The sequence below is a fragment of the Oryctolagus cuniculus genome, chromosome 11 (assembly GCF_051225735.1).
Source record: "Oryctolagus cuniculus isolate XC-2025 breed Fujian yellow rabbit chromosome 11, ASM5122573v1, whole genome shotgun sequence".
Lineage (NCBI taxonomy): Eukaryota > Metazoa > Chordata > Mammalia > Lagomorpha > Leporidae > Oryctolagus > Oryctolagus cuniculus.
This window is the reverse complement of record NC_142877.1, coordinates 19,993,158-20,018,684: the sequence shown is the minus strand read 5'-3', so window position 1 is coordinate 20,018,684 and position 25,527 is coordinate 19,993,158. Positions and strand designations below refer to the sequence as shown.

Genomic DNA, 25,527 nt, shown 5'->3' with positions numbered 1-25,527 from the left:
ACTAGTGTGTTTATTTGATTCATTGTTTCCATTGATAATATGAAAGACCTAAGTCCTGGTTTCAATTTCTCCTGTGGTTGCCATGAAACTTTTCAGAAATCTTATTTCGTTTCCCTAATTAGAGAGGTGAGAGTCCAGAGTGGGACTGGTTTATATCCTATGTTGCACAGCACTGAGAGGGAGGAGTGAGACAGTGATGTGGGCCTGGGTGTTGTAGGTTGTATTCCAGACCCTGCTCCCACAGAGACAAAGCTTCAAAGCAGAGGCATCCATATATATATGTGTGTGTGTGTGTATATATGTATGTGTGTGTGTATATTTATATATATATATATACACACACACACACACAAGTGAGAACAGGATTTATTTAACAGTGAGAGAGTAAACACACACTCATGTGTCAGTGTGGGCTGCCCCACACAGAGAAATGCTCACAGTGAGTGGGCCAGAGGACTGCCCAGGAAAGAGAAAAAGAAAAGTGGTACCAAGTATGGTCTGTGGCAAAGAGACCTCTCCCCCATTCTCAGCCTCTTTCATGAAGTAGGGGGTGGCATCTTAATCAGATAAGCAAACAGAGTAGAGTCTTAGTGTGTGTCCTGGGCCTGGAAGAGGCACAGGTGCATCCTGGAAAGGTGGGCACATCAAGCTGACAGTTAAAGACACAAGGTTACATTGCAGGGTTGCAAGAATTCCAGGTTGTTAAACTTAACTAACTGCCTAGTTATAACACATCAATAGCATTTCTCAGAAAAACAAAAATTGAGAGCCCGGTAGACAGGCAGAGAGGTAGTTACAGGACAGCAAGCAGAAGTAAGGAAGCCAGAAGAAATATTCATTGAGTGGACATTGAGGTGTGAGCTGCAGGAACTTCCCCCTTCAGAGGAATGGATCTTCTTCCTGGCTATATCCAAGAGAGGTTCCTTTGACCTTAGCCATGCCCAAACACCAGTTACACATGGAATCTACCAGATCGTGTAAGTTCTGTGTTCAACGGTTGATCGTAGCACCTAAGCCATAGAGTTGTTGTGGGGATTAACTGGGATAAGACATGTAAACATGTAATGTCTTAGCACAGAGACTCACCCTTAGGAAATATTCAGTAAATGTTCGATTTTATTATGATGGCTGTGAAGCCATTACGGTGTTTATGTGTATCTCCTATCTGGAGGGCTGGGAATATTTTTATCTATTACTTGCCTGGAGATATGAAATAATTGGGCTATTTTAAAAAGTTTAAGAGATAGGTGGAAGGAGAAGTGAGGTCAGAGAGAGGGGGTTATGAGAGCAAGAGGAAATCAGAAAGAGGAGGGCCTTTGGGAAGAGGGGGAACGGGGCTCGGAGCAGATACCTTGGAGAGTTCCCAGCCAGCGCCTTTTGGAGCAGGCAGGCTCTGTGGGGCGGGAAGGGAGATCAGGTCCTCCCGTCTGCTGAGGGGAAGGCGCTGGGAGAATTCTGAAGGCAGAATCAATGAGGAGCAGACACCTGGCACGGCTGGAGTCCACCGAATTCACGAATGGAATGAGGAAGTTTCCGATCATGTTTCTGGACAAGCAGTCTCCTTGCCTTAAGTCCCTGAGGTTAAGCACTATAGGGGGCGAGATACCTACCGGGAGGCGATAACAGGGGAAGGGGGAGGGGGAGGAGCGCACAGGCCCTGCCTTTGCCTTTTGAAGGAGACACTTACAGACCGAATCCTCTCCTCAGTTGCATCAAGTGCAGTTCTGTCCCCCTGTGAGGTAATCAGGTACGCAAATGTCCACTCACCCCTTCGTGAGAGATTCCCACACCATTCCCCGCCCCCCACTCTTCCGAAAGGCTGTGCATTTTGCAAGAGGATTAATTTCAGGTTTATTTTACACACCAGCTTCCCTGGTAACTTTAGCTTTGTTTTTTTAGAAGAAACTTTAAAACGTTAAACTTTGTTTATCCACTCAACAAATATTTATTGAGTGCATACTCTGGGTGCTGGATCCCGCAGATAAGACCGCAGACAAGACTTGCCGGTGCCCATCCTGGAGGGTCTGCACACACCTGATGCCAGGTGAAACTTGTGCTGAGGCATCTGGGTAGCTGATGCGAGGCTGTCAACCCTTCTGTCCAGCATGGCTACATGTCCTGGGCACAGGGGTTCTGGACAAGAGGAGATTATAGCCGTGTGCCTGGGATCCCCTGGGCCATCTTGTCCTGGTGAGGCTGAAGGTGTCAGAGTTTCTAGGAGAAACAGAAGCCAAGGGAAGCAGACTCTCTCAGAAATGGAAAGTGTGTGGCCCAGCCTGGGAGCACAGAGTTAGAACAGGTACTGCAGGTACTGAGGCTTAAACAGAGGCTGGGGGTGCTCCATCTACTTCCGCAGGCCTCAGATATTGACTGGGGCCTGAGGAGCATGGAGGCAGCAAAAGGTGGTCATACTCTACCTCTCCACATGCCCCCAAGGAAACCCTGTGCTTATTCACAGTCACTCCCCTCCAGAGCATACAGTCCAGAAAAGACACAGACAGGTGCGAAAGCAGCTACATCCTGGAGCTGGTGTTAAGTGTTCTCAGTGGGGGTGGGGGCAGGGAAAGTGCAACAGAAGGGCACTTGGCCCAGCCTGGAGGACTTGGGGAAGGCCTCACAGAGGCAGCGACATTTATGCTGGGACCAGGGAGCTAAGTAAGAATTAACCAGGTGAAAGGAACCGCACCTGCTTAGGCCCAGGGAGTTCAGGGAAGTTGGAGCCTGGGCAGTGGGTGGGAGGCGTGACGCCAGGAGAGGTGGGCAGAGTCCAGCTAGTGTGGGGCTCAGGAAGGTCCTGGCATTCAGGGCTCTCCCCTCCCTTCCCTTTCTTTATTACTCAGCTCTTTGTTACTGTAACGAAAATACTGGAGAGAAGCTGTCTGTGAAGGTGGAAGGTTTATTGCAGCTTGAGGTTTGGGGATTCACAGTCCAGGATGCGGCAGCCCCGTTAGTCTGGTGTGTGACGGAGGCTGGCCGTGGTGAGGCATGTTTGGAGGAAGGAGCCAGGAAACCGAGAGAGCGCACGCGAGAGAGCGAGAGCAAGTGAGCTTGGCTTGCATAGTCAGCCCCATCCCTCTCCCTTCCAAGGGCAAGCCACCAGTAGCGGAGAGACCTCCCACCGTGCCTGTGTCCCAGACAGGTAATTCTAGTGTCTCTACTCTGAACCCATTGATCATTTTTTTTTTTTAACTTTTATTTAATGAATATACGTTTCCAAAGTACGAATAATGGAAGAACCCATTGATCATTAACATTAACCCCATTAACCATTAACCCAGACTTTGGGGACTGGGCCTTCAGTAGGTGGGCCTATGGGAGACACTCAAACTCTTACCAACATGACACCTTCCCTGAGCCCCTGCACCAGCGGTGCAGTGATGAGTGGGACAAGTGCTGTGCTGAGCGCACAGAGCTCCCAGGCTGGGAGGGAAGGGAGCTCCTAGCTGGATGCTCAGGGCCCAGCTCGGAGGCCCTTCCTCTTGAAACGTCGGTGAAGGTGCAAGCCCTTTCCCAAGGTTGTACAGTCTTCACCGCTCTGTGATTCCAGAACATTCTCTTCATCTCCAGAGGAAACCCTGTGCTCACTAACGGTCGCTCTCCATTCCACCTTCCTATTCTGACCAATGACGATCACCGTCTCTTTTCTGTTTCTGTGGACTCACCTATCCTGGACATTTCCTATAAATGGGCTCAAATAGCACACAGCCTTTTGTGTCCAGCATCGAACAGCGCCTTTCACGCACCCTAAGGCTTGTCCTCACTGTAGTGTGTGCCTTTGCTTTCCTCCTTTTATGGTGGAATAATATCCATTCTGTGTAATATTCCATTTGTGTGGAATTTTGTTGCGCCATTCATCAGTCAGTGGACAAATAGTTTATTTCCACTGGGAGGCTTTTGTGAGTAATTCTGTTATAAGTGTTTGTGTGGACATATGTGTTTATTCCTCCTGAGGATATACCTCGGTGTGCAATTGCTGGGGCACGTAGTAGGTCTGCAATACCCAGATACTTCTAAAGGTTCATGGAAATTGGAATTAAAAGATAATGTGGGCTGGCACTGTGGCTCAATAGGCTAATCCTCCACCTTGCGGCGCCTGCACACCGGGTTCTAGTCCTGGTCGGGGTGCCAGATTCTGTCCTGGTTGCCCCTCTTCCAGGCCAGCTCTCTGCTATGGCCCAGGAGGGCAGTGGAGGATGGCCCAAGTGCTTGGGCCCTGCACCTGCATGGGAGACCAGGAGAAGCACCTGGCTTCTGGCTTCAGATCAGCGCGATGTGCCGGCCGCAGCGCACTGGCCGTGGCGGCCATTGGAGGGTGAACGAACCAACGGCAAAAGGAAGACCTTTCTCTCTGTCTCTCTCTCTCTCACTGTCCACTCTGCCTGTCAAAAAAAAAAAAAAAAAAAAGAAGAAGAAGAAGAAGAAGAAGATAATGCATGTTTCCATGAACTTTCCAAAGTACCCTTGTATGTTTAACTCTTTGAGGAAATGCCTGACCATGGTCAGGGGTGCTGCACCATTTTATATTCCTACCAGCCTTGTGTGAGGGTCTCAGTTTCCCCACATCCTCTCCAGGACTTGTTATCATCTGACTCCTTCTCTTCTAGAGTGGAGTGCGGCTGCCTGGGGCGGCAGGGGCCTGGGCCTGGGACTTTGAGGGAAGTCCATGTCTTTCTGGCCTACCCCTCTACCATGGCTGAGTCACTGACAGAGATCTGGGGTGCACTGCCTGGCAGAGGGGCAGTCAGTGCCAGCTACTGCCCAAGCCACCATTACACTTGAGCTGGTCTCCACCCCCAGCCCCTGGTGGCCGGGCTTCCCTGGAAGCAGCTATTTCCGGCTCTTCCTGCCTGGGGAGGAGCCGCGGTAGGTGGGAAGGCTGAGATTGTGCCATGGGGTGAGTGTCGGGGCGCAGAGCACTGGGGACCCAGGACTCCTTTGACTCGGGAGGAGAGTGAAGGGCTGCTTTCTGAGTGTATCGACCCCTCTCATGTGGGCAGACACAGGCTGGGCCCACTGCAGCCTTGACAGCACCTTGAGGAGGGGAGATAGGGTCAGCTTGGACAGGATTTTCCATGGAGGTGGTACAGCCTCCATGCAAGGTGGGAGACGGGGGTGGCAGCTGGAGGCAGGAAACCAGGGTGCTTGACTCAAGGGTGGGGGTGGGGTGGGGTCTGTCTGGGGTGGAGCTGCAGCACGGGGACAAAGCGAGGAAGCATTGGTGCACGGGCTCAGAGCTGTCGGTTATTTGCCACACTGCTTCAGTGGCCTCCTTGGAAAATGAGAGCAGGGGGTGCGGGCAAAGGCTGTGAGAATGATGTTCTAGAACACTGAACTTCACCCACAATGCCCTGTCTTTCCTTTTTGCTTTTTGCCATCTCTGTGGCTGTCTTCGCCGGGAGACCCGCAGCCGTACTACACATCTCTCTACTGCCCCCGTCCTTTCCCTAGGTTCTTGTTGGGCACTGTTTTAGTTTAGGGCTTAAATGTTCAGTCTTTGGAGCCAGCCTAGGTTAAAATTGCAGCTCTGTCACTCCCAGCCATGCAGCCTTGGGCAGATCATTTCATGTGTTCAAACCTGACTCAGTTTTCCCATTGGAAATTAGGGGCAAAAATAGCAGTCAGTTGGTTAACAGTATCTTCATAACTGGATTAGGAGGACTAACCAATTTGGTGGATGTAGACACATGGCTGATGCCCACTTAGTGCCAGGTTATAGACAGAATAACCCAGAACACAAGACAGAGAAGATGAGGACTGGGATCTTGGGTGTTAGGGAGATGGCAGATGCCCTGTGACCAGCCTGGAGAGATGAGGGTGTGGGTTGGGGCTGAGGGACTCCCACGATCGGCCTCTAAATCCAGCTGCATTGCTGAGAGGGGCTCCGGGAAGAGCACTTGCACACTCATTTCTTTGCTCTTTAGTCCAGAGTCGCACTCCTAGTGGTGCCCAGGTCTGCAGTGTGACACCAAGAAACAGTCTGGTGGCCCTGGAACAAGTAGCTCTGTGGGCATTGAAATGGTGCCACTGCAGAGTACAGATGGAGGCCTGCAGGATGGTGCGGGAGAGACTTGGGAAACTCCCTGGGGTTAGGGAGGCCTCCCAGAGGAGGTGATGTTTTGCTTGGAATCTGAAGGATAAAGAGGAATTTGCAGGTTCCAGGTAGCAAGAAAGAGGATGCCAGGCAAACTGGGAGACTGGGAGCTCAGTTGTTTTGTTTTGCTTTAAGAAAGAAACCAACAGGATTGAATTAGTGAGCAATTCAAGGGAGGGTGGGGTCATGCAGGGTGCAGTGGGGCTGGGGAAGGCAGGACAGGATCATGAGGCAATGGGAGGGTGAGGCCTCAGACGGGCGGGTGAGAAGGGAGGACTGGGTTAAGTGGGCACCACATGGATGGGACTGTGCTAGTCACATGGTCAGGTGACTGTAGCTCAGCCTCAGGGCAACCCCAGGAAGACACAGATGGCCCAGGGCCCACCTGCAGTGGCCAAACACCTCTGTATCCCTGTCCCCGTGCCCCCAGGGCAAGAGCAGGAACCGCACCTGTGGTCCATGTCACCAGCCAGCCTGAGGCCTGCTCCGTGGGCCGAGGCGGTGGAGATGCCAAAGAAAACACAAGCTTGTCAGCAGCAACTCTCCTCGCGCAGGCAGCCGCCACCAGCTTCCTGCCGAGATGACTGGTGCAGCCTCACTTGCTACAGCTGGAGACAGAGGGGAGCAGATGGCCCTGCTTGGCCCAGATTCCAGCCAGATTGCCAGGGAGGTGTGGGCGGAGGGGGAGGACTGGCGCCAGGCGCAGGCTACACGAGGGAGGAGGGGCTGAGCCACTGTTCTGCTCTCCCAGGAGCCTCCTGCCTAGGTAAGGGGTTGGTGGGCCGCCGACTGGGGCCTGGCAGTGATCCTGCACCAGCAGGTGCCCGGAGCTCCCAGGAGAGAGACTCTGTCTTGTACGACCAGCTCTAGAGCTCGTGAGAGATGCAAGATGTCAATGGCTGCATCCCTAGAACCCAGCACAGGTTGCGACCCAGACAGGAGCTCAGTGATTGTTTTTAATTTTAATTTTTAAAATCAATGATAATAGTAGCTCTCAGGCACTGCCATGCTTAGTCTGCCAGCAGCCTCCCCGGGGAGGTGCTGTGGCCCCCTTTGTACAGATGACACAGAGGCACAGAGAGAAGGAATAACTCACCTAAAGCCACAGCTAAGCAAGTGCACAGAACACACAGGTCACTGTCCAACTGAAGGCCAGGCCTAGGAGTTGGGGCTTTGTGGGCCAGGAGCAGACCTGAGTGTGGGCTACCAGCAGTGGCGGTCCTCCAGCTGGAGGGGGGAGACTACGCCTCTTGTCTGTGCTCCCTGAGCCCCAGCCAACCCCGAAGGCCCCGCACCAGCTTCTGTCATTGTGCAGAATGCTCAGAAAGCAAGAGATGAGGCCAGAGAGGAAGGAAGACTGGCCCATCTGGGCATCTGGGTATGGTGGGGCAGGCTGCACACTGCTCAATTCCAAGGCACCCCCCCATTCACAGAGGTTTTGATGAGAACAGTGACCCTGGAGTTAGAGGTGGGACCATGCCATATGGTATTTTGAAGACCAGGGGTCTGCAGATCTTTTCTGGAAAGAAAAGACCCAGAGTCAGTCCTTTAGGCTGGGCAGGCCGTGCAGTCTCTGTTGTACAGTGAAAGCAGCCGTAGGCGGTATGCAAATGAATGAGTGTGGCTGTGTTCAATAAAACTGCCTGCCAGCTTTGGCCCCTGGGCCACAGCTCCCTGATTCTAACAGCAAAGTACAGCTGTGAGAGGGGTTTAAGCAGGGTGTGAGGGTAAGCGTATTTACATTTAAGATGGTCCTGGGGCAGGGTTTGGCTTAGTGGTTTCAGATGCTGTTTGGATGCCCACGTCCACGTCAGGTTACCTGGCTTTGATTCTTGCCTCGGGCTCCTGACTCCGGCCTCTGCTGATGGAAGCCCTGGGAGACAGCAGCGATGGCTCAGTTGGGTTCCTGCTACCCACCTGGATTGAGTTCCTGGATCCTGATTTCAACCCTGTCACAGCCCCAGCCTTTGTGGGCCTTTGGGGAGTGAACCAGCAGATGGGTACTCTCTCTCTATCCCTCATAAATAAATAATCTGAAAAATAAGACTTAGTCATTTAAAAAATAAAAAGGCCCTAAAAGACCTAACTGTTCCTTCCCCCACCCCAGCACACACAGATACACACACACACACACACACACACATACACACATGGCAGCTGTAGTCCCTTCTGTCCTATTTGTGGCTTCCTGAGCCCTTTTGTCTGCAAGAAGAGACTTGGCCTGGGACCTGAGGGCCTTTGATGCTTGCAGTTCCAGAGCAGAGGTCACTGCTGTCTGTTCTCCCATCACCCTCCTCTCCACACCAGTTCTCAGTGCAGGTCTGGACCCTCTGCCCAACCCTAGGAATGCATGTTCCCATTCCTGGACTCAGGGCTGGAGTAGGACAGCCCACTCTGAAATCAGGGAGGTCTGGTGCCACATCCCTGCCCCTGCATTTGAGTGTGTGTGTGTGTGTGTGTGTGTGTGACTATGGGCTGCGCCTCCCTGACCCTCTGTCTCCTCCCCTGAAGCAAAGTAGCTTTGCACTGACCCGAGTGCCTAGGAGAGGCTCCATAGAAGATACCCGTGATAGAGGACTCCTTTTGTGCTGAGCCCAGGGGCAGGGAAGCTGCTCATGCACTGGGTAGTGGGGACGTTGCTCCAGCCAGCTGGGCCCCGAGCCAGGCTCCGGTCTCCCATCTAGAGCTGGGAAGTGGAACTGCCGAGGTGGCCTTGGCTTCTGACTGTTAAGGGCTTCTTAGAGAGAGGGGTGATTTGTCCCACCTCTCGGGCTGAAAATAACTGCCCGACATCAGGGTAATTACATGGCTGGGCTCCCCTGCAGTACAGAGAGCACCCCAATAATGACTGTGCACAGATGCTGCTTTTGGCAGCCAATGCTTATTTTCAGTCTCAAAGAGTGTCTTCTGGATGGGAAGCCTATTCCATGGCCCACCCCATGGAGCTGGAACCCTTGCCTCTTGAGAGTAGGACCTTCCAGAAACCCATCCTGGATAGGGACATAGAGGCCTCTTCTATTGCTCCAAAGGCCACCTGTCAGGCTCAGGGCAGCCCTCGCTTGCCCTTGGACATGCTGGGCCTTATTGACCTTTGGCTTTGCCACAGTCTCCTTACATGGCCCTGAGGTAAGCCTGCTCCCAGGTCAGCCACGGCTGTGGAGGAGGGACCTGGGCAGAGCTCCATACAGCAGACATGAGTCTGCTAGAGTCGGCACCACAGGGTGTCTGCCTTGCTCAGAGATGGAGAGGCTGTGTCCTGGGACTGCACTGGGGGGTTGTCAATCAGATGAGGGTCTTGGAAGAATTATTTTTTTTAAATAAAGATTTATTTATTTATTTTGAAAGACAGAGTTACAGAGAGAGAGAGAGAGGACTTCCATCCACTGGTTCACTCACCAAATGGCTGCAATGGCCGGAGCTGAACTGATCTGAGCCAGGAGCCAGGAGCTTCTTCCAGGTCTCCCATGCGTGTGCAGGGGCCCACGGGCTTGGGCCATCCTCCATTGCTTTCCCATGCACATCAGCAGAAGCTGGATCAGGAATAGAGCAGCTGGGACTTGAACTGGCACCCATATGGGATGCTGGTGCTGCAAGCCAGAATTTCAACCTGCTGTATCACAGCACTGGACCCCTACAAGAATTCTTGAGGACTGACTGTGTGCCAGGCCTGGGGGACAGAGCCACAGTTACCAGGTCATGGTCCTATCTTCTTGGGACTTAGTGTCCCTTTGGCAGAGAGATGCAAAGGCCCAGTTACACACAGTTATGTAACTATAGTTGTGATAAGGCTATAAATGAATTTATAGGACTTGTGGGTATACATATCGGGGCATCTGAGCTGAAGCCTAAAGGATGAGGAGTGAGGTAGGGATGTGTGTGTGTGTGTACGTGCTGCAGATGGATGCAGGGATGATGGTGGATGAATAGATGGGTACATACATGGGTGGGTGGGTGAGTGGGTGGATATATGGATGTGTGTTGGAGAATGGATGGAAGAATGGACAGATGGATAGATGTATGAGTCTTCCAGGCAATGGAAACAGTCTATGTAAAAACTCAGAGGTCAGAGGAAACTCTGTAGCTGGCAAGACTATTGTGGAAAGTGTTTGGAGCTTAATGAGACTGAAGAATTAGGATCACTGTGTACAACAGAGCAAGCTGTGCACCACACAGCTCCAGGGCTGCCAGTGTGGAAAACCACAATGTGAATAACATACCCCCCTTCCCCCACTGGAACCATGCAAGGAGGTGGCCTGCAGACGGGAATCGCATCACGCAGGACCTTGTGAGCTGTCGTCAGGGGTCTGAACTTTATTTCCAAAGCAATAGGGAGCCATGGAGGGTTTTACAGCTTGAGGTGGGACTCTTTTCTATTTCCAGTGACTCAAAGCCATGCTTTCCAGTAGAATCTTCTGTGAAGGTGGACGTGTTCGACACTTTCTAAGGTGTTAGCCACCTGCGGCTGTTGGGCCCTTGAAACTGAGCACAGATGACTGGGGAACTGAATTTTGAACACTTGTTCACTTGAATATAAATACCACTATCACCTGGTATAACCAATGGCTCCATGTTAGAGCAGCTATAAAAAGGAGCTGACCCTTACTGAGCAAGATCCCATCATGCCTCACCTCTAGCAGCAAAGCATCTTGGGAAAGTCTGCTAAAGTGGTCACCCCTTGCTGGGTGGGGGCCTCAACCTGGTCATCAGCTGGGACCTTGGTTCATGCTGAGGTCCAGAGGACAGGTGGGGCTGTGGTCTGGGAGCTGGGGCTGGTGACACTGGAGCTGAGTGGCTGTGCTGTGCCCGTGGCTCCTGCGGCCTCACTGAGACCCCCACTTGCCAGCAGGATAGATGGCCTTCTACAGCTCACTCCCAGTTTGATCCCCATCAGAGAGGCAAATCAAATGGAGACCACCCTGCCCTGCCATAGTACGTGAACCGTGTGTGGAGCCAGTGTCCACAGTGGCCATTGGGAGTGGGACTTGGCTCACATATCAGAGGGCGCCAGATTGGTAGGGATGGGAGGAGGTTCAGGGCCTGGGCCTCTACCCTCAACTTAATCATCACCGTAACACAAGGGCCTCACACACGAGCCAGCTTGTGTGGCCAAGTTCATCCGCTTGTCCCACAATAGCCACCCTTTGTTCACCTCTGACCTAGAGGGACACTCACCCACTAATTACACGGTCTGCCTTCAGGGAGCTCCGTCCAGGGATGGGAGAGGGGTGGCCCAGAAGATGGGCTCTGCTGGACTCCTCCCATTGGTCCCAGGGACTCCTCCCTCCACAGGGAGAGGCAGAGCTGGAGGCTGGCCAGAGGTGGTTCTTCTAAAGTGGGAGGCCAGAGCAAGAGTTTCAGCTGCCAGGACTGGGAAGGGGGCTGCAGGGAGGTGGGCCAGCCGCTCCCTTCTTTCATCTGCACCTGGGTACTGGGTGAGAACTAGGGCCTGGGAGAGAACAGGACAGACAGTCACCATGGGAAGGCAGGGACACACCTGCCTTCCCAGAGGATTTTGAAACCGTCTTTGAGGTTCAGTCTGGCTGCTCTTGTCCCCAGGTCCTTGCCTGCCCACCATCCATTTCTGAACACTGACACACGCATGCACTTGTACACCCACACATGCATATTCACATACACACACACACACATGCACATGCACACACACACAACTGGGTAAATGCTAGGAATGGAGATGGCTGCAGCCTTGGGTAAGCCCCCTCCAGGGCCGTTGACAGTTCTGGCTGAGCCGTCTCCTGGCATGGAGACCTTCAGGTAACAATGTGAACACAGCTGCCCTAGCAGGCTCTTGCCTTCCAGCCACAAGCCAGCCACTTGCTCAGCCCTGAAGAGACTTGCCTCCATGAGTGGCCATAGAGTGGGAGCCACGTTGTTGTCATTTTTCAGATGAAAAGACTGAGGCCCGGAGAGGGAAGTGTCTCGTACAGAGACTGGTGTCTGCTTGAACCCAGGCTGTCAGGCTGCAGAGTGCTTGCTGTGGCCAGCCAGTGGCCGTTGTTCGGTTTGGTGCCTGGCACACAGGAAGGGCTGGCACCATTAGCCTTGTTACTGTTAAGACGGTATGTTGTTACCATAACAAGACAAGGGGGTGCCTCAGACCTGCGTTCTGCGTCCCAGTTTCCTCATCTGTGAAATGGGGAGGTTGTCAGGGGTACACACACTGCCGGGACCTGCAGGAGAGGGGATCTTACCTGGGCCCACGCACCTGCATGCCCCAGCTGTGACGGGAAGCTCACTGATGTCCCCTCCTGTTGCAGTACGCTACTTCCTGAAGAATAAGGTCAGCCCCGATCTGTGCAATGAAGACGGACTCACAGCCCTGCACCAGGTAAGGCCAGCCTGGGGTCCCTGCTCCTGCCCCCCACCTGCACAGGTGCCCCCTCTCCCGGAACAGGGCACAGGGAGGGAAGGGGCCACAGCTGCCTGTCAGCCATCTGCTTCAGAGACGTGCGTGTCAGTTACAGACGTGCCCACAGGGCCCCTGTGTGCGCAGGTGCACGCATTGTGCAGGCCCCGCAGACAGGGGGCCTTTGTTCCCTGCGTCCTCGCCGCCCAGCCCAGCAAGTTCATGTGGAGCTGACAGATGACACAGCACATTCACATCCACCGGGACGTCCCGTCCACCCTGGTGACAAGGGCGGCTGATGGGGGTCATGTGACCTGTCTGTAGCCACACAGCTGTGAACCATGGTCCTGAACCCTGGCTGCCGTGATGTGTCCTTTCCAGGGCAGTGTGAGAGGTCCCCTCCCACCTGGGGCTGGGCTGCTCCCACCAGGGCCCCTCCCTGGTTCCCTGCATCTGGCCTGGCCTTGCTGTAGTTCTTCCTCCACGTAGCAGTCATGGGGAAGCTCACGCCAAAAATCCCCCTGTGTGGCTCAGAGCTCTCTGGTGTCTTCCCTTCACACGGGCCCCAGAATAAACTCTCAGCCTTGACACCCGAAGCCTGGCCCTGCCTGGGCTTCCTGGCTTTTCAGGGCTGTGTGCACACTGGGCCCCGCCCCTCCACACTTCCTGCAGGACCCCGTGTGCTCCCCCGTCAGCTCTGGTGCACAGCCGGGGGCCGGAATGTGAGCTGTGACAGACGCATCCTGTTCCTTCTGATGCCCCGTGCCTTTGCAGTTCATCGATTTGGCCGTCAGTGTGATCCTTTGACGTTGGCCTTGCCCCCACCCAGATCCAGCCTCCCCAGGCACAGTCCATGTCTCCTGCTTGTTGGTGTGTCCCAGCATCTTCCCTGCACTGACATGCAGTCGGTGCTCAATGTGTGCATGGAGAATTAATAAGTGAACGCACTGAAGCTTCCTGTGCCCTGGCCCAAGTTTCAGAGCACATGGGCCTGAGTGCAGCCTGGGAGTGGGAGGGGGCACTCCATGGCTCCCCATGTGTCCCCTCAGCTTCTCCTGTCCCCCACCACCTCAAGCACCTGCTCTCGGGCAGCTGCCTCAGCACCCCTGCTGGATCCTGCCTGTGGAAACTCTCAAACTCCCAGCTTCGTGGCCTCGAGGGTGCCTAAAACACCCCAGAGAGTGGAGACTTGGAGGGTGCGTGGGTGCTTCTACTTTCCCCAGAATGGAGACACAGCCGCCATTCCTGGTGCGGGGCAGCGCCCCCTAGCTGTGGGTGTGGTGATGAAACACGAGGGCTCTTGCCCACCGCGGGCGGGATGTGTGGCTGTCAGGGTAGAGGGTCAGTCTCAAGGCCTGACCCTGCCACTCTCTTGCTGTATGACCTCAGGAAAGTTACGGACGCAGCTTCCTCAGCCGTGAAGGAGGAATGCTCAGAACAAGAGCCCATCTCGTTGGGTTGTTGTGAGGATCAAATGAGTGCATGTACAAACCCTTCAAACAACACTTGACACTGGATAAGTATTAATTTATTCATTCAAGAGGGAGAGAGAGAGCAAGCGCTCCCATCTGCTGGGTCACTTCTCAATTCCCGTAATGTAGGGCTGGGCCGGAGCCAGGAGTTGAGGATGTAATCTTCACCTCCCTGAATGGCAGGAGCCCGATTTCGTGAGTCGTCACCTCTGATTCCTGCATTAGCAAGAAGCTGGAATCAGGAACTGGAGCGAGGAATCAAAGCCAGGCACTCCTGGTGGCCCGAGCTCCTGCTCCAGGTACTAATATCGTCACTAAAACCATCACGCGACCTCTTCTCGCAAAGCCCCATTGAGGGCTCTGGAAACTGAGGCTTGGGGTCAGCGCCATCCACTGTGAATGTGTGTCTGCATTCACCAGGACAGTAGCCACGACCCCTGCATGGCCAGAGAGCACTCAGACTGTGGCTGCTGCGACTGAGGGCCTGGATCTTGGATTTAATTTAATTTAATAACTGGCGGCTGCCGTGTCATCCAGGGCGGCTCGGGGAGGTGGATTTTTCTCTGGGCAAGACCCAGCAGCGAGTGAGTGACAGAGTCAGGGTTTGAAGCACAGTGCTCTTCGCTGCTCGTTGGACACGGCTGGCAGTGCTGTGAGTCCCTCCCTCCCCTGAGCAGCTGCCCCTGTTGCGGTGAACTCCTGAGCCCTCCCTGTGGCTTGGGGCTCTTGTCACCCCACATCACACTTCCATTGATCTCTCAGGGATCAGCTTTCTTCCCAAGGCCCATTCCTCCTGTGGGCTCCTGGGCCACTGGGGTGCATGGCCAGGGAGGTGGGAGCTTGTCAGGCTCTGCCACACACCTTGGCCTCAGATCTCATGGTGAGATCCCTCCCATTCACTGTTCAGCACCTACTGTATGCCAGACGCTGTGCTGGGAAAGGGGCCCTGGAAGTGACCTAGGCAGCACCCCTGCTCTCAGAGTTCAGACTGCGTTGCAGCCCCAGGCATGTAACGAACAGCAGAGGTAACGCAGTGTGGTCAGCCCTCACCTGGAGGTGTGCAAAGGGCTCTGTGGCTCAAAGGGGAAGTGATGAAGGCGCCCAAGAGGAAGGGACATTGGAGCTGGGTCCTGATGAAGGAGCAGGAGCAGGAGCAGGAGCTTCCCGGATGGGCAGGGGTAAGGGTGGGTGTTTACAGCAGAGGGACAGCACGTGCGGGTGAGGAAAGAGGCGCAGCATTTGCAGTGCGGGCCCTGGGGCGTCCTCTGTGGGACAGCCTGAGTGCAGGAAGACAGGTGAGAGGACAGCCAGGAAGATGGAGAACGGAGCCCGTGAAGGCAGCCTGCGTGGATTTCAGTCCATGCCAGGAGATTATAACCTTGGGTTCTCACCCATCTCTAACCAGGTATGACCAATGGCAACCAGGCTGCGCTGAGCCAGTTTTCCCACCTATTAAATGGGGAGGATAGGATCCTCATGGGCTACCAGGTGAGGCAGTGCGTGGCCCAAACTTAGCGAGGTGCTTGACTTGGGAAGTCCTTCCAATGCACACGCTGTCATTACTGCCAGTGTGGGCTGATGTGTTATCATTGCCACTGTCACCAGGGCTGTGGGTATTGCTGTCATTGTCATTGTCACTGCTGCCCTAGTACAACCATGACAGTCACATGGAGGAGAGCTTTGTGGGCCTGGCAGGGGAGTGTGGGTCTGTTGCTCCTAGCAGCAGGAATCTTCCAGAGGTTCTTAAGCAGGGAGAGCAGCATGATAGATTGAGGAGGGAGCTCTCTGCTTGAGGTGCTTGGAAGGGGAAGGACAGGGAGGCAGCTCGAGATGGCAGAGCTGTGCAAGGGCAGTGGGGACAGGGATGCCGTGTAGGAGGTGGAACCTGCACCTGCTGGTAGATCACATGTGGGAAGTGAGGAGGCGGGGAGGGGAGGGGTGGAGCGGAGTCAGCCGGCTGCCCGGTGCATTTCCCAGCATGCAGAATGCACAGAAGGAGGCCTGCCTGCCCCACTGCATCCCCACCACCACCACATGCACCCCTGCACTCAGCCCACAATGCAGTACCCTTGCTCAGGCCGCATCTCCCAGGACAGCCTGGTCCAGCCCCCGCATCCCTGTCACCAGATTCTAATTCTGGGTGCACAGTCCTCTCCTCTTTCTGAGTCTTCCACCCCACCTCCTTGTTTCTCTGGTCCTCCTGTCTCTAGACCCGTCTCCCGGTGGCAGCCTGGGGATCCAACCTATAGCAACCTCACTCTGATGCATTTGGCGCCCTCTAGTGGCCATGCCTTGCCTCGGCATGGTTCTCTCGCCCACCTGAAGCAGCTCTCAGCCCCACAGGGTCACACCTTTCCCCATCTGTCCAGAAAGATGCCCCAGACACAGCCACGTCCAAACCAGCTGGTGCAGAAAGAACCTGGGTCTGTGGCAGCATCTGTACCCCTTCCTCACGTGTCCCGGGCGCCTAGCCCTGGCTCCCGCTGGGGATGAGGACGACGAATGTGGTTCCATGCCACCCCCCAACATATACACGTCCCCACTCACTCCTTCAACCCTACCCACACCCTCCTGGGGCCGTGGGCTCACACAGGTGCCCCTTCTCCTGCTGCTGTCATCCGGGGGATGCTTCCCATTCCTATGGTCATTTTTGTAGTCCAGGCCACTATCACCACTTAACTGGGTTACTTCAACACAGATATACACACACAGGTGTGCACACACACACACACACACACACACAATCTGTTCTCCACATGCTGCCAGAGGTGCCATTCTTTTTAAGCAAGTCTGATGGTGCTAACTCTTCTGAGTGTAACTCTTCCGTGCAGCCTCTGCACTGGGGACCACACCCTCATTGTCATGAACAAGGCTGAGTGCAAGTTCACCTGCTCTGGCCCCTCCTGGCTTCCGTGGAGGTCACCCCTAGGGAAGAGCCTCCATCCTGCCGTCTGTCTAGTGGCTTCTTGTCTTTCCCCTCGGTCCTCGCCTCTCCTTTCTCAAGGCTTGAGGCCCCTCTGACTCCTTGGGGTCCTGTCGCTGGAGGGGGGGACGCTGTTGGAACCCACGTTCTCTCTGGGGGAGGGGGAGCTGCAGGCTCCTGATTTCTCCTCTCTGGGGCCCTGGCTCCTGCTCCGTACAGACAGGAACAGAAACTTGCTATCTCCTTGCGGGGGGGGGGGGGGGCGTGTCAGGACCCCAGGACCTGCACATGGAGCTGAACTCTTTGGGGGAGTCTGGCCTCCCCAGGATCTGAGTTTTTGGGTCGAAAGTTCCTGCAAGCCGAGGTTTCCAGCCATGAAGGCCACTGCTGGGAAGGGGGACATCCCCGCAGCACACAGCCCTGCGTAACCTGGTGGTCCTGCCTGAATTTGCTGGATATCTAAGAGTTCTCTACACAGTTTTGTTTGGAGAAAGCTTTCTGGGTTTTTGAAAAAGTTTTTAAAGCCTCATTCAAATTGGATCCCATTCCACCCACACCTGCAGAGCACTTGACAGCCGACAGGTGTTTTTTTACCTTCCTGTCTGTATTTTGTATACTCTTAGCTTCATTTTCACTCAGAGGAAGCTGAGGTCAGGTTAAGTGGCTTGCCCAAGGCCGTAGGTAATACTGACAGCCTGGAAGTAGCACAACTGGGTTCAGACTCCGGCGGGCTTGCTCCACCGTCCTTGTGGCCTCTCGTGGGCAATGTCACCGGGTTGTGGGCGCCCACCAGGGCCTGCAGCCCAGCCTGGCGCTGACTGTGCCTCTGTGTCCCTCCCAGTGCTGCATCGACAACTTTGAGGAAATCGTCAAGCTGCTCCTTTCCCATGGTGCCAACGTGAACGCCAAGGACAACGAGCTGTGGACGCCCCTGCACGCCGCGGCCACCTGCGGCCACATCAACCTGGTGAAGATCCTCGTTCAGTAGTACGTGCCCTCCCTCCGCGGACGGCCTCGCCCACCGCGGCCGTTCCCGTGTCCGCCTGTCCATCTTCCATCCTTCCCTCCCCGCCCCTTTCTTCTCTTCCCGCCCATCCTCTCTGTCTTTCATTTCTCCCCCGCCACGCACTGTCACTCGGAGTGCTTCTCCTCCCTTCCCCTTCCCCGCGTCTCCTCTCCCTCTCTGTATTTCTGCCCCCTCCTCTCCCAAGGGCCCCCTTTTCTTTCCCCATCCCTGCAACTTTCTTTATCTTTTTCTCTTCCTCTCTGTTCTCTCTGGCTTTTCCATGCTTTGCCTCGCTGCATGCTCTCTCTCACCCTCTACCCCCACTTGTTTTATTATGGAAAAATGCACGTAATAGAAAATCTCCCACTGTAACCGTCTTCAAGTGTGCAGTCCAGCGGGATTGAGCACATTCACACCGTTGTGCAACCATCACCACCCTCCGTCTGCAGAACTCCTTTCATCTTGCAAAACCGACCTCTGGACCCATTAAACAATGACTTCCCCCATTCCCTGCCCACCTTGGCCCCTGGAAACCTCTGCTCCTCTGCTGTACCAGGGTCCAGTTTCTTCACCCAGCCCCCGACACTTGGTGTGCCGCGTTGTTCGTTGTTCGTTGTTTGTGGCCATCCCGACAGGAGGGAGGTGGTGCGTCATCGCAGCCTGGACTTGCACGTCCCTGCTGACTGCTGCTGTTGAGCTGGTGCCCATGTGTCCTCTTCGGAGGAACGTGTATTCAAGTCCTTCACCCGTTGTTGAATACGGGTTTTCTTTTCTGTTGTTGACTTTTAAACATGATCTCTGTATTCTGAATATTAGTCCTTCATCCTATATATGATTTACAAATACTTTTCCCATCCTAGCACTGCCTTCGTACCTGTTGAGTCTTTTGATGAGCAAAATTTTGAAATTTTCACAAAGCTTTCTTTGTTTTTCTTTTGTTTCCTGAGTCTTTGGTGTCATAACCGAGAAATCATTGCCACACCTACTTTCATGAAGTTTTTGCCCTTCGTTTCCAAGAATTTTACAGTTTTAGGTCTTATATCTAGGTCATGGGCCCATTTTTAGTTGAGTTTTGAATGTGGTATTAGATAAGGTTCAGCTCCTTTCTTTTGCACGTGGATTTTTAGCTTTCTCAGAATTATTTGTTGGAAAGATTATCTTTTTCCCATTGAGTGATCTTGTCACCCTGTCAAAAATCATTTAACCACACATGCAAGGCTCATTTCTGGACTCTGTTCTATTCCTTTGGATTATACGTCAGTTTTTATGTCAGTACTGTACTGTTTTTTAAAGATTTATTTACTTTTTTTTTTACTTTTTTTATTTTTTTATTTTTTTGACAGGCAGAGTGGACAGTGAGAGAGAGAGACAGAGAGAAAGGTCTTCCTTTTGCCATTGGTTCACCCTTCAATGGCCGCCGCGGCCCGCGCGCTGCGGCCGGCGCACCGCGCTGATCCGATGGCAGGAGCCAGGGACTTATCCTGGTCTCCCATGGGGTGCAGGGCCCAAGTAATTGGGCCATCCTCCACTGCACTCCCTGGCCACAGCAGAGAGCTGGCCTGGAAGAGGGGCAACCGGGACAGAATCCGGCGCCCTGACCGGGACTAGAACCCGGTGTGCCGGCGCCGCAAGGCGGAGGATTAGCCTAGTGAGCTGCAGCGCCGGCCATATTTATTTACTTACTTGAGGCAGAGTTACAGAAATAGAGAGAAGAAGAGACATAGAGGCCTTCCATCCACTGGTTCACTCCCCAAAAGGCCACAGTGGCCAGAGCTGGGCCTATCCGAAGCCAGGAGTCAAGAGATCCTTCTGGATCTCCCACATGGGTACCAGGGCCCAAGGACTTGGGCCATCTTCCACTGTTTTCCCAGGCCATAGCAGAGAGCTGGATTGGAAAAGGAGCAGCCGGGATATGAACTGGCGCCCAGCTGGGATGCTGGCACCACAGGCAGAGGCTTAGCCCACTACACCACAGCGCCAGCCCCTGTACTGTTTTTGTTGTTGTTGTTGTTGTTTGTTTGTTTGTTTTGACAGGCAGAGTGGACAGTGAGAGAGAGAGACAGAGAGAAAGGTCTTCCTTTGCCGTTGGTTCACCCTCCAATGGCTGCCGCTGCCGGCGCACTGTGGCCGGCGCACCGCGCTGATCCGATGGCAGGAGCCAGGGACTTATCCTGGTCTCCCATGGGGTGCAGGACCCAAGCACTTGGGCCATCCTCCACTGCACTCCCTGGCCACAGCAGAGAGCTGGCCTGGAAGAGGGGCAACCGGGACAGAATCCGGCGCCCCGACCAGGACTAGAACCCGGTGTGCCGGCGCCACAAAGTGGAGGATTAGCCTAGTGAGCCGCGGCCTGTACTGTTTTAAAATTAAAAAGTGTGACTCCTCCAGGTTTGTTCTTCTTTTTCAGGATTGTCCCTTGAGATTCACATGAACTTTAGGGTAGATTTTCCTGTTTTGCAAAAATTGATTTTGATAGGGATCACATTAAAGCTGTAGATTGCTTTGAGTAGACTGACTTCTTAACAGTATTAAGTCTTCCAGTTCATAAAGATGGGATGTGTTTCCATTTATTTGTCTTCTTTTATTTCTTTCAGTCTTTGTGATACAAGGTTTAGCTCTTTGGTGAAATTAATTCCTAATCATTACATTCTTTTTGATGCTGTTATAAATAAAATTGTTTCCTTAATGCCTTTGCTGATGGTTCATGGTTAGTGTACAGAAATTCAGCTTTTTTAAAAAAGAGTTTTTTATTTATTTATTTGAGAGTTAGAGTTATAGATAGTGAGAGGGGGAGACAAAGGGAAAGGTCTTCCATCCTCTGGTTCATTCCCCAAATGACTGCAGTGGCTGGAGTTGGGCCGATTCCAAGCCAGGATCCAGGAGCTTCTTCCAGGTCTCCCATGCAGGTGCAGGGACCCAAGCACTTAGGCCATTTTCTACTGCTTTCCCAGGCCACAGCAGAGAGCTGGATTGGAAAAGGAAGAGCTGGGACTAGAACTGGCACCCGTATGGGATGCCGGCACCACAGGTGGAGGATTAACCTATTATGCCACAGCACTAGCCCCAAGAAATGCAGCTGGTCTTCATGTTGACTTTTTTTCCTATAACTTCGTTGAATTTGCTTATCTGTTATAATAGTTTATCTGTGGAATCGTCTGTGTTTCTTGCACATAGCATCTTATCATCTGTGAACAGAGGTAATTATACATCTTCTTTTCAATGTGGATGTCTTTATTTCTTTTTCTGGCTTAATTGCTCTGAGTAGCACCTCCAATACTGTGTTGGATAAAAGTGGCAAACACAGGCATCTCTGCCTGGGTCCTGATCTTGGAGGGAAAGCTTTTATTCTTTCACCGTTGACCATGATATTCGCTGTGGGTTTCTCACATATGCATTTTATCAGGCTGATGTAGTTTTCTTCCATCCTCAGTTGTTGAGTTTTCTCTGTGTCTCGAATGTTTTCTTCCATCTACAGTACATGTGCATCATGAAATGGGGTTGAATTTTGCCAAATGCTTTTTCTGCATATTGTGTATTTTTGTTCCCCTTCATTCTGAGAATGTGGTATATGACGTTGTTTTTGTTTTTTGAGATTTATTTGTTTGTTTGAAAGGCAGAGTTACAGAGAGACAGAGACACAGAGAGAGAGAGAAAGAAAGAGAGGTCTTCCATCCACTGGTTCACTCCTCACATGGCTGCAGTGGCCAGAGCTGAGCTGATTCGAGGTCAGAAGCCAGGAGCTTCTTCCAGGTCTCCCACGTGGGTGCAGGGGCCCAAGGACTTGGGCCATCTTCCACTGCTTTCCCAGGCCAGAGCTGGATTGGAAGTGGAGCATCCGGGATTTGAACCAGCACCCATACAGGATGCTGGCAGTACAGTCGGCAGCTTTACCAGTTACGCCACAGCGCCGGCCCCATGACATTGGTTTCTGTACACTGAAACATGCTAGTATCCCAGGAAGAAGTCCCACTTGGACATACTGTCTAACCCTTTGCTTGTGCTGCTAATATTTTGTTGAGGATTTTACATCATTTTTCATAAAGGATATGGGCTTCTAGTTTTCTGTTCTTGTATTTTGGCAACAGGGTCTCATTCTCTTTTTATTAAGTCTTTTCCTGTGTCTTCCTCCATGAATCTTTCTCTCTTCTTCTTCTTTTCTTTTTTTTTTTACAGGCAGAGTGGATAGTGAGAGAGAGAGACAGAGAGAAAGGTCTTCCTTTTGCCGTTGGTTCACCCTCTAATGGCCACCTCAGCTGGCGCGCTGCAGCCGGCGCACCGCGCTGATCTGAACACAGGAGCCAGGTGCTTCTCCTGGTCTCCCATGGGGTGCAGGGCCCAGGCACTTGGGCCATCCTCCACTGCGTTCCTGGGCCATAGCAGAGAGCTGGCCTGGAAGAGGGGCAACCGGGAAAGAATCCAGCACCCCAACCGGGACTAGAACCCGGTGTGCCGGCGCCGCTAGGTGGAGGATTAGCCTAGTGAGCCGCGGCGCCGGCCTCTTTCTCTCTTCTACCCTCTTTATGTGCTAGTGCCGTTTTTGTTCCTCTTGTTTGTTATACACACACACACACACACACACACGCAAAGCAAACAAGCCTGCTTCCTTGGCCCTACTCCCAAATCCAGTCCATGTGCTTTTCTTTGGGGGCAGAGCCTGATTTGGGGGAGAGGCCGCGTACCACAGTGTCTTTCCTGGGAATAAGGACATTTCCTTCTATGGTGCTGGGAGGGCCTTTCCTCATCCTGAAATCTTTTCTAGTCTGCTCAAATTCTATAAACACACAGGAAAGACAATTTGCAATTTCAAGTGTATTCCATTAAATCCAGCTAATAATTGGCGGGTGCCTTAGCTGGGCCGGGTTCTGTGCTCGGCACTGGGCACACAGGAATGCAAAAGCCCTGGGGGTGTAGGAAGGAAATCAGGTGATTTCAGGACCAGAGCTAATTAGAGCAAGACCAGTGGGCTGGGGTCCCTGGAGGTCAAAGTGCAGGGCTTCAGGAGTGGCTGGGAGCAGGTGACCTTTGGCAGAGGTCACGGCAGAGTGGCAGGAGCCCTTCAGGTAGCTCCTGGGTGGAGATGACCGAGCTGCGGCATTCATTTACTCAAGGGCACACACGAGCTCAGAGACGTCACAGTAGAAGGCTCTATAAGGGCTACAGGATGGCCCAGCCCTGTGCCTCTGGTGACATTCTGCCAGGAAAACCAGAGGTAGCCGTGGAACAAAGGGAGTGGTACCAGCCTGGGTCAGTGGGCCCCCGTGGCAGATCTGTACCTGCATCTCCTGAGGCAGAGAGAAGATAAATGTCCCCGAGCCCCGCCCTCCAGAGGCAATGTCAGGAGGGCTGGCGTGAAGCCCAGGAAGCTGCATTTGATGTCCATGGTCTCCAGGTGGCTCTGCCACAGGGCATCCCATGGCCATGGCCCAGCACCACTTGCTCGAGGGGCACATTCTGCCAGGAAGCCTCACGGCTCCGTTCTGCCCCTGACCTGGTCGGCCTTTTTGGGCAGGGATTGGAGGAAGAAGTAGAAGATAAGCAAGGATGTGTCTGCCTGCAGGGCAGGAGTGAAATAGAACAGCAAGTGCAAAGAGCTGGCTCACAAGGAACTTGGGTTTGAGCCTCCACCCTACCGCATCCGAGCTGTATGACCTTGGACGAGCGGCTGAACCTCTCTGAGTGTTTGCTTCCCCTGAGTGAGAAGAGGCCGGTGGTACCGACCCAAGGGGAACACAGAGGATTCAGTGAGAGGATGCACGGGAAAGGCTTGGCTCAGACTCCGCTCTCGGCAGGCGCCCAGTGAGTGAGGTTGCTGCTGTGATTATGGCTTTTATGACTGTCCCCAGGGAGGACTTTGACATCTGTCCCTGGGTAGCTGGCTGCCTGTGAGTTCAACAGAGGAGGACGCTGAGAGAGGTCTTCTGGGGTGGTTCTCCTGGGACTTTGACCCCTTCCCACCTGGGGCCGGGGATCTGGAAGCTGCTATGTGGTGGGCAGAGCTGAGCATCACCTTGCTAGGGTGCGCAGTGGTGGGGCTGTGGCTGCCCAGGTGTGCAGTGGGGGCTGTAGGGCAGGAGGCCAGAGAACAGACGCCACATCCGCCTGGCCCTCACCCTGTGCCTTTCTCTGCAGTGGAGCCGACCTGCTTGCTGTCAACTCTGATGGGAACATGCCCTATGACCTGTGCGAGGATGAGCCCACCCTGGATGTCATTGAGACCTGCATGGCGTACCAGGGTAAGGGAGGGCGGCACGCTGTGAGGAGGACACTGCTTGGTGTTGTGGTCGCCAAAGTGAGTCCAGACGAACACATCAGCAGCCACAGGCCTGCCTGTCTCTGGGGCGGCACTCAGTACATGGGCTTCCTCGTTATCATCACCGTCCGTGTGATGAACGAGACATGGACCCTGGAGAACGCCACAGAAGGGAGGGACTGTTCTCATCCCTATCACCCACACGCGCGGGCGGCCTCAGCTGGCCTCTTCTCCTCCTCGTCAGCTGTGAACATTCGATTCAGTAAACATTCACCATAAAGATACATTCCCATTTGGGAAAATAATAAAAAAGTCAAGAACATTTGCGGGTGCCTGCTCCGTGCCAGGCGCCATGCTGGCTGCCAGTGGCCCAGATAAACAAGAGGTGGGCTGTTCTCGGCTCATAAATGAGGTTCAGAGAGGAGACAAAAGTAGCAGTGAGAGACCTGCCTGCCCTGCACCCCATACCCTGTATATGGGCCTCTGGGTGCCTCCTGGGAAAGTTGTCTCAAATCCAGAAATTTTTTTTTTCAAGATTTATTTATTTATTTGACAGGCAGAGTTACAGAGAGAGAGACACAGACAGACAGACAGACAGACATCTTCCATTTGCTGGCTCACTCCTCAGATGGTCGCAATGGCCGGGGCTGGGCCAGGTCAAAGCCAGGAGCCAGGAGCTTCTTCCAGATTTCCCTTGTGGGTGCAGGGGCCCAAGCACTTGGACCATCTTCTGCTGCTTTCCCAGGCACATTAGCAGAGAAATGGGTAACAAGTGGAGCAGCTGGGATATGAACTGGTGCCCATCTGGGATGCCACATCAAAGGTGGCGGCTTAACCTGCTACGCCACAGTGCCAGTCCCTCGAATCCAGATCTTGAGTTGTAGCCCTAGGTTCCACCTGGGCCCTGCCTCATGTTTCCACCCAGATGACCACCATAACCGCTGCTTGGCTCTTCATGCTCCCTGCCCTCTCCCTCCAGCCTTTCCAGCTCATATTCTGCAGAGGTACTTTTTTTTTTTTTAAAGATATATTTATTTATTTGAAAGGCAGAGTTACTGAGAGGCAGAGAGAGAGAGAGAGAGAGAGGTCTTCCATCTGCTGGTTCACTCCCCAAATGGCCACAAAGGCCAGAGCTGCGCTGATCCAAAGCCAGGAGCCAGGAGCTTCTTCCAGGTCTCTCACACGGGTGCAGGAGCCCAAGGACTTGGGCCATCTTCTGCTGCTTTCTCAGGCCATAGCAGAGAGCTGGATTGGAAGTGGAGGAACCAGGACTCGAACCAGTGCCCATATGGGATGCTGGCACTGCAGATAGTGGCTTTACCCACTAGGCCACAACACCAGCCCCCAGAGGTTCTTTTAGTATTTATTTAATTTAACTGAAAGGCAAGAGGAGAGAAAGTTAGAGGAGAGACACACAGCGT

The 25,527-nt window shown here is 53.4% G+C and overlaps 1 protein-coding gene across 1 annotated transcript in view; it reads left to right on the top strand.

Annotated features, from left to right (window-relative positions):
- Positions 1-25,527, top strand: part of PPP1R16B (protein phosphatase 1 regulatory subunit 16B) — a 119,181-nt gene that overhangs the window by 74,245 nt on the left and 19,409 nt on the right. Inside the window, exons 3-5 of the mRNA XM_051846107.3 lie at positions 12,367-12,437; positions 17,692-17,837; positions 23,986-24,089. Of these exons, the coding sequence (XP_051702067.1) occupies positions 12,367-12,437; positions 17,692-17,837; positions 23,986-24,089 (321 nt within the window). The remainder of the gene's footprint in view (positions 1-12,366; positions 12,438-17,691; positions 17,838-23,985; positions 24,090-25,527) is intronic.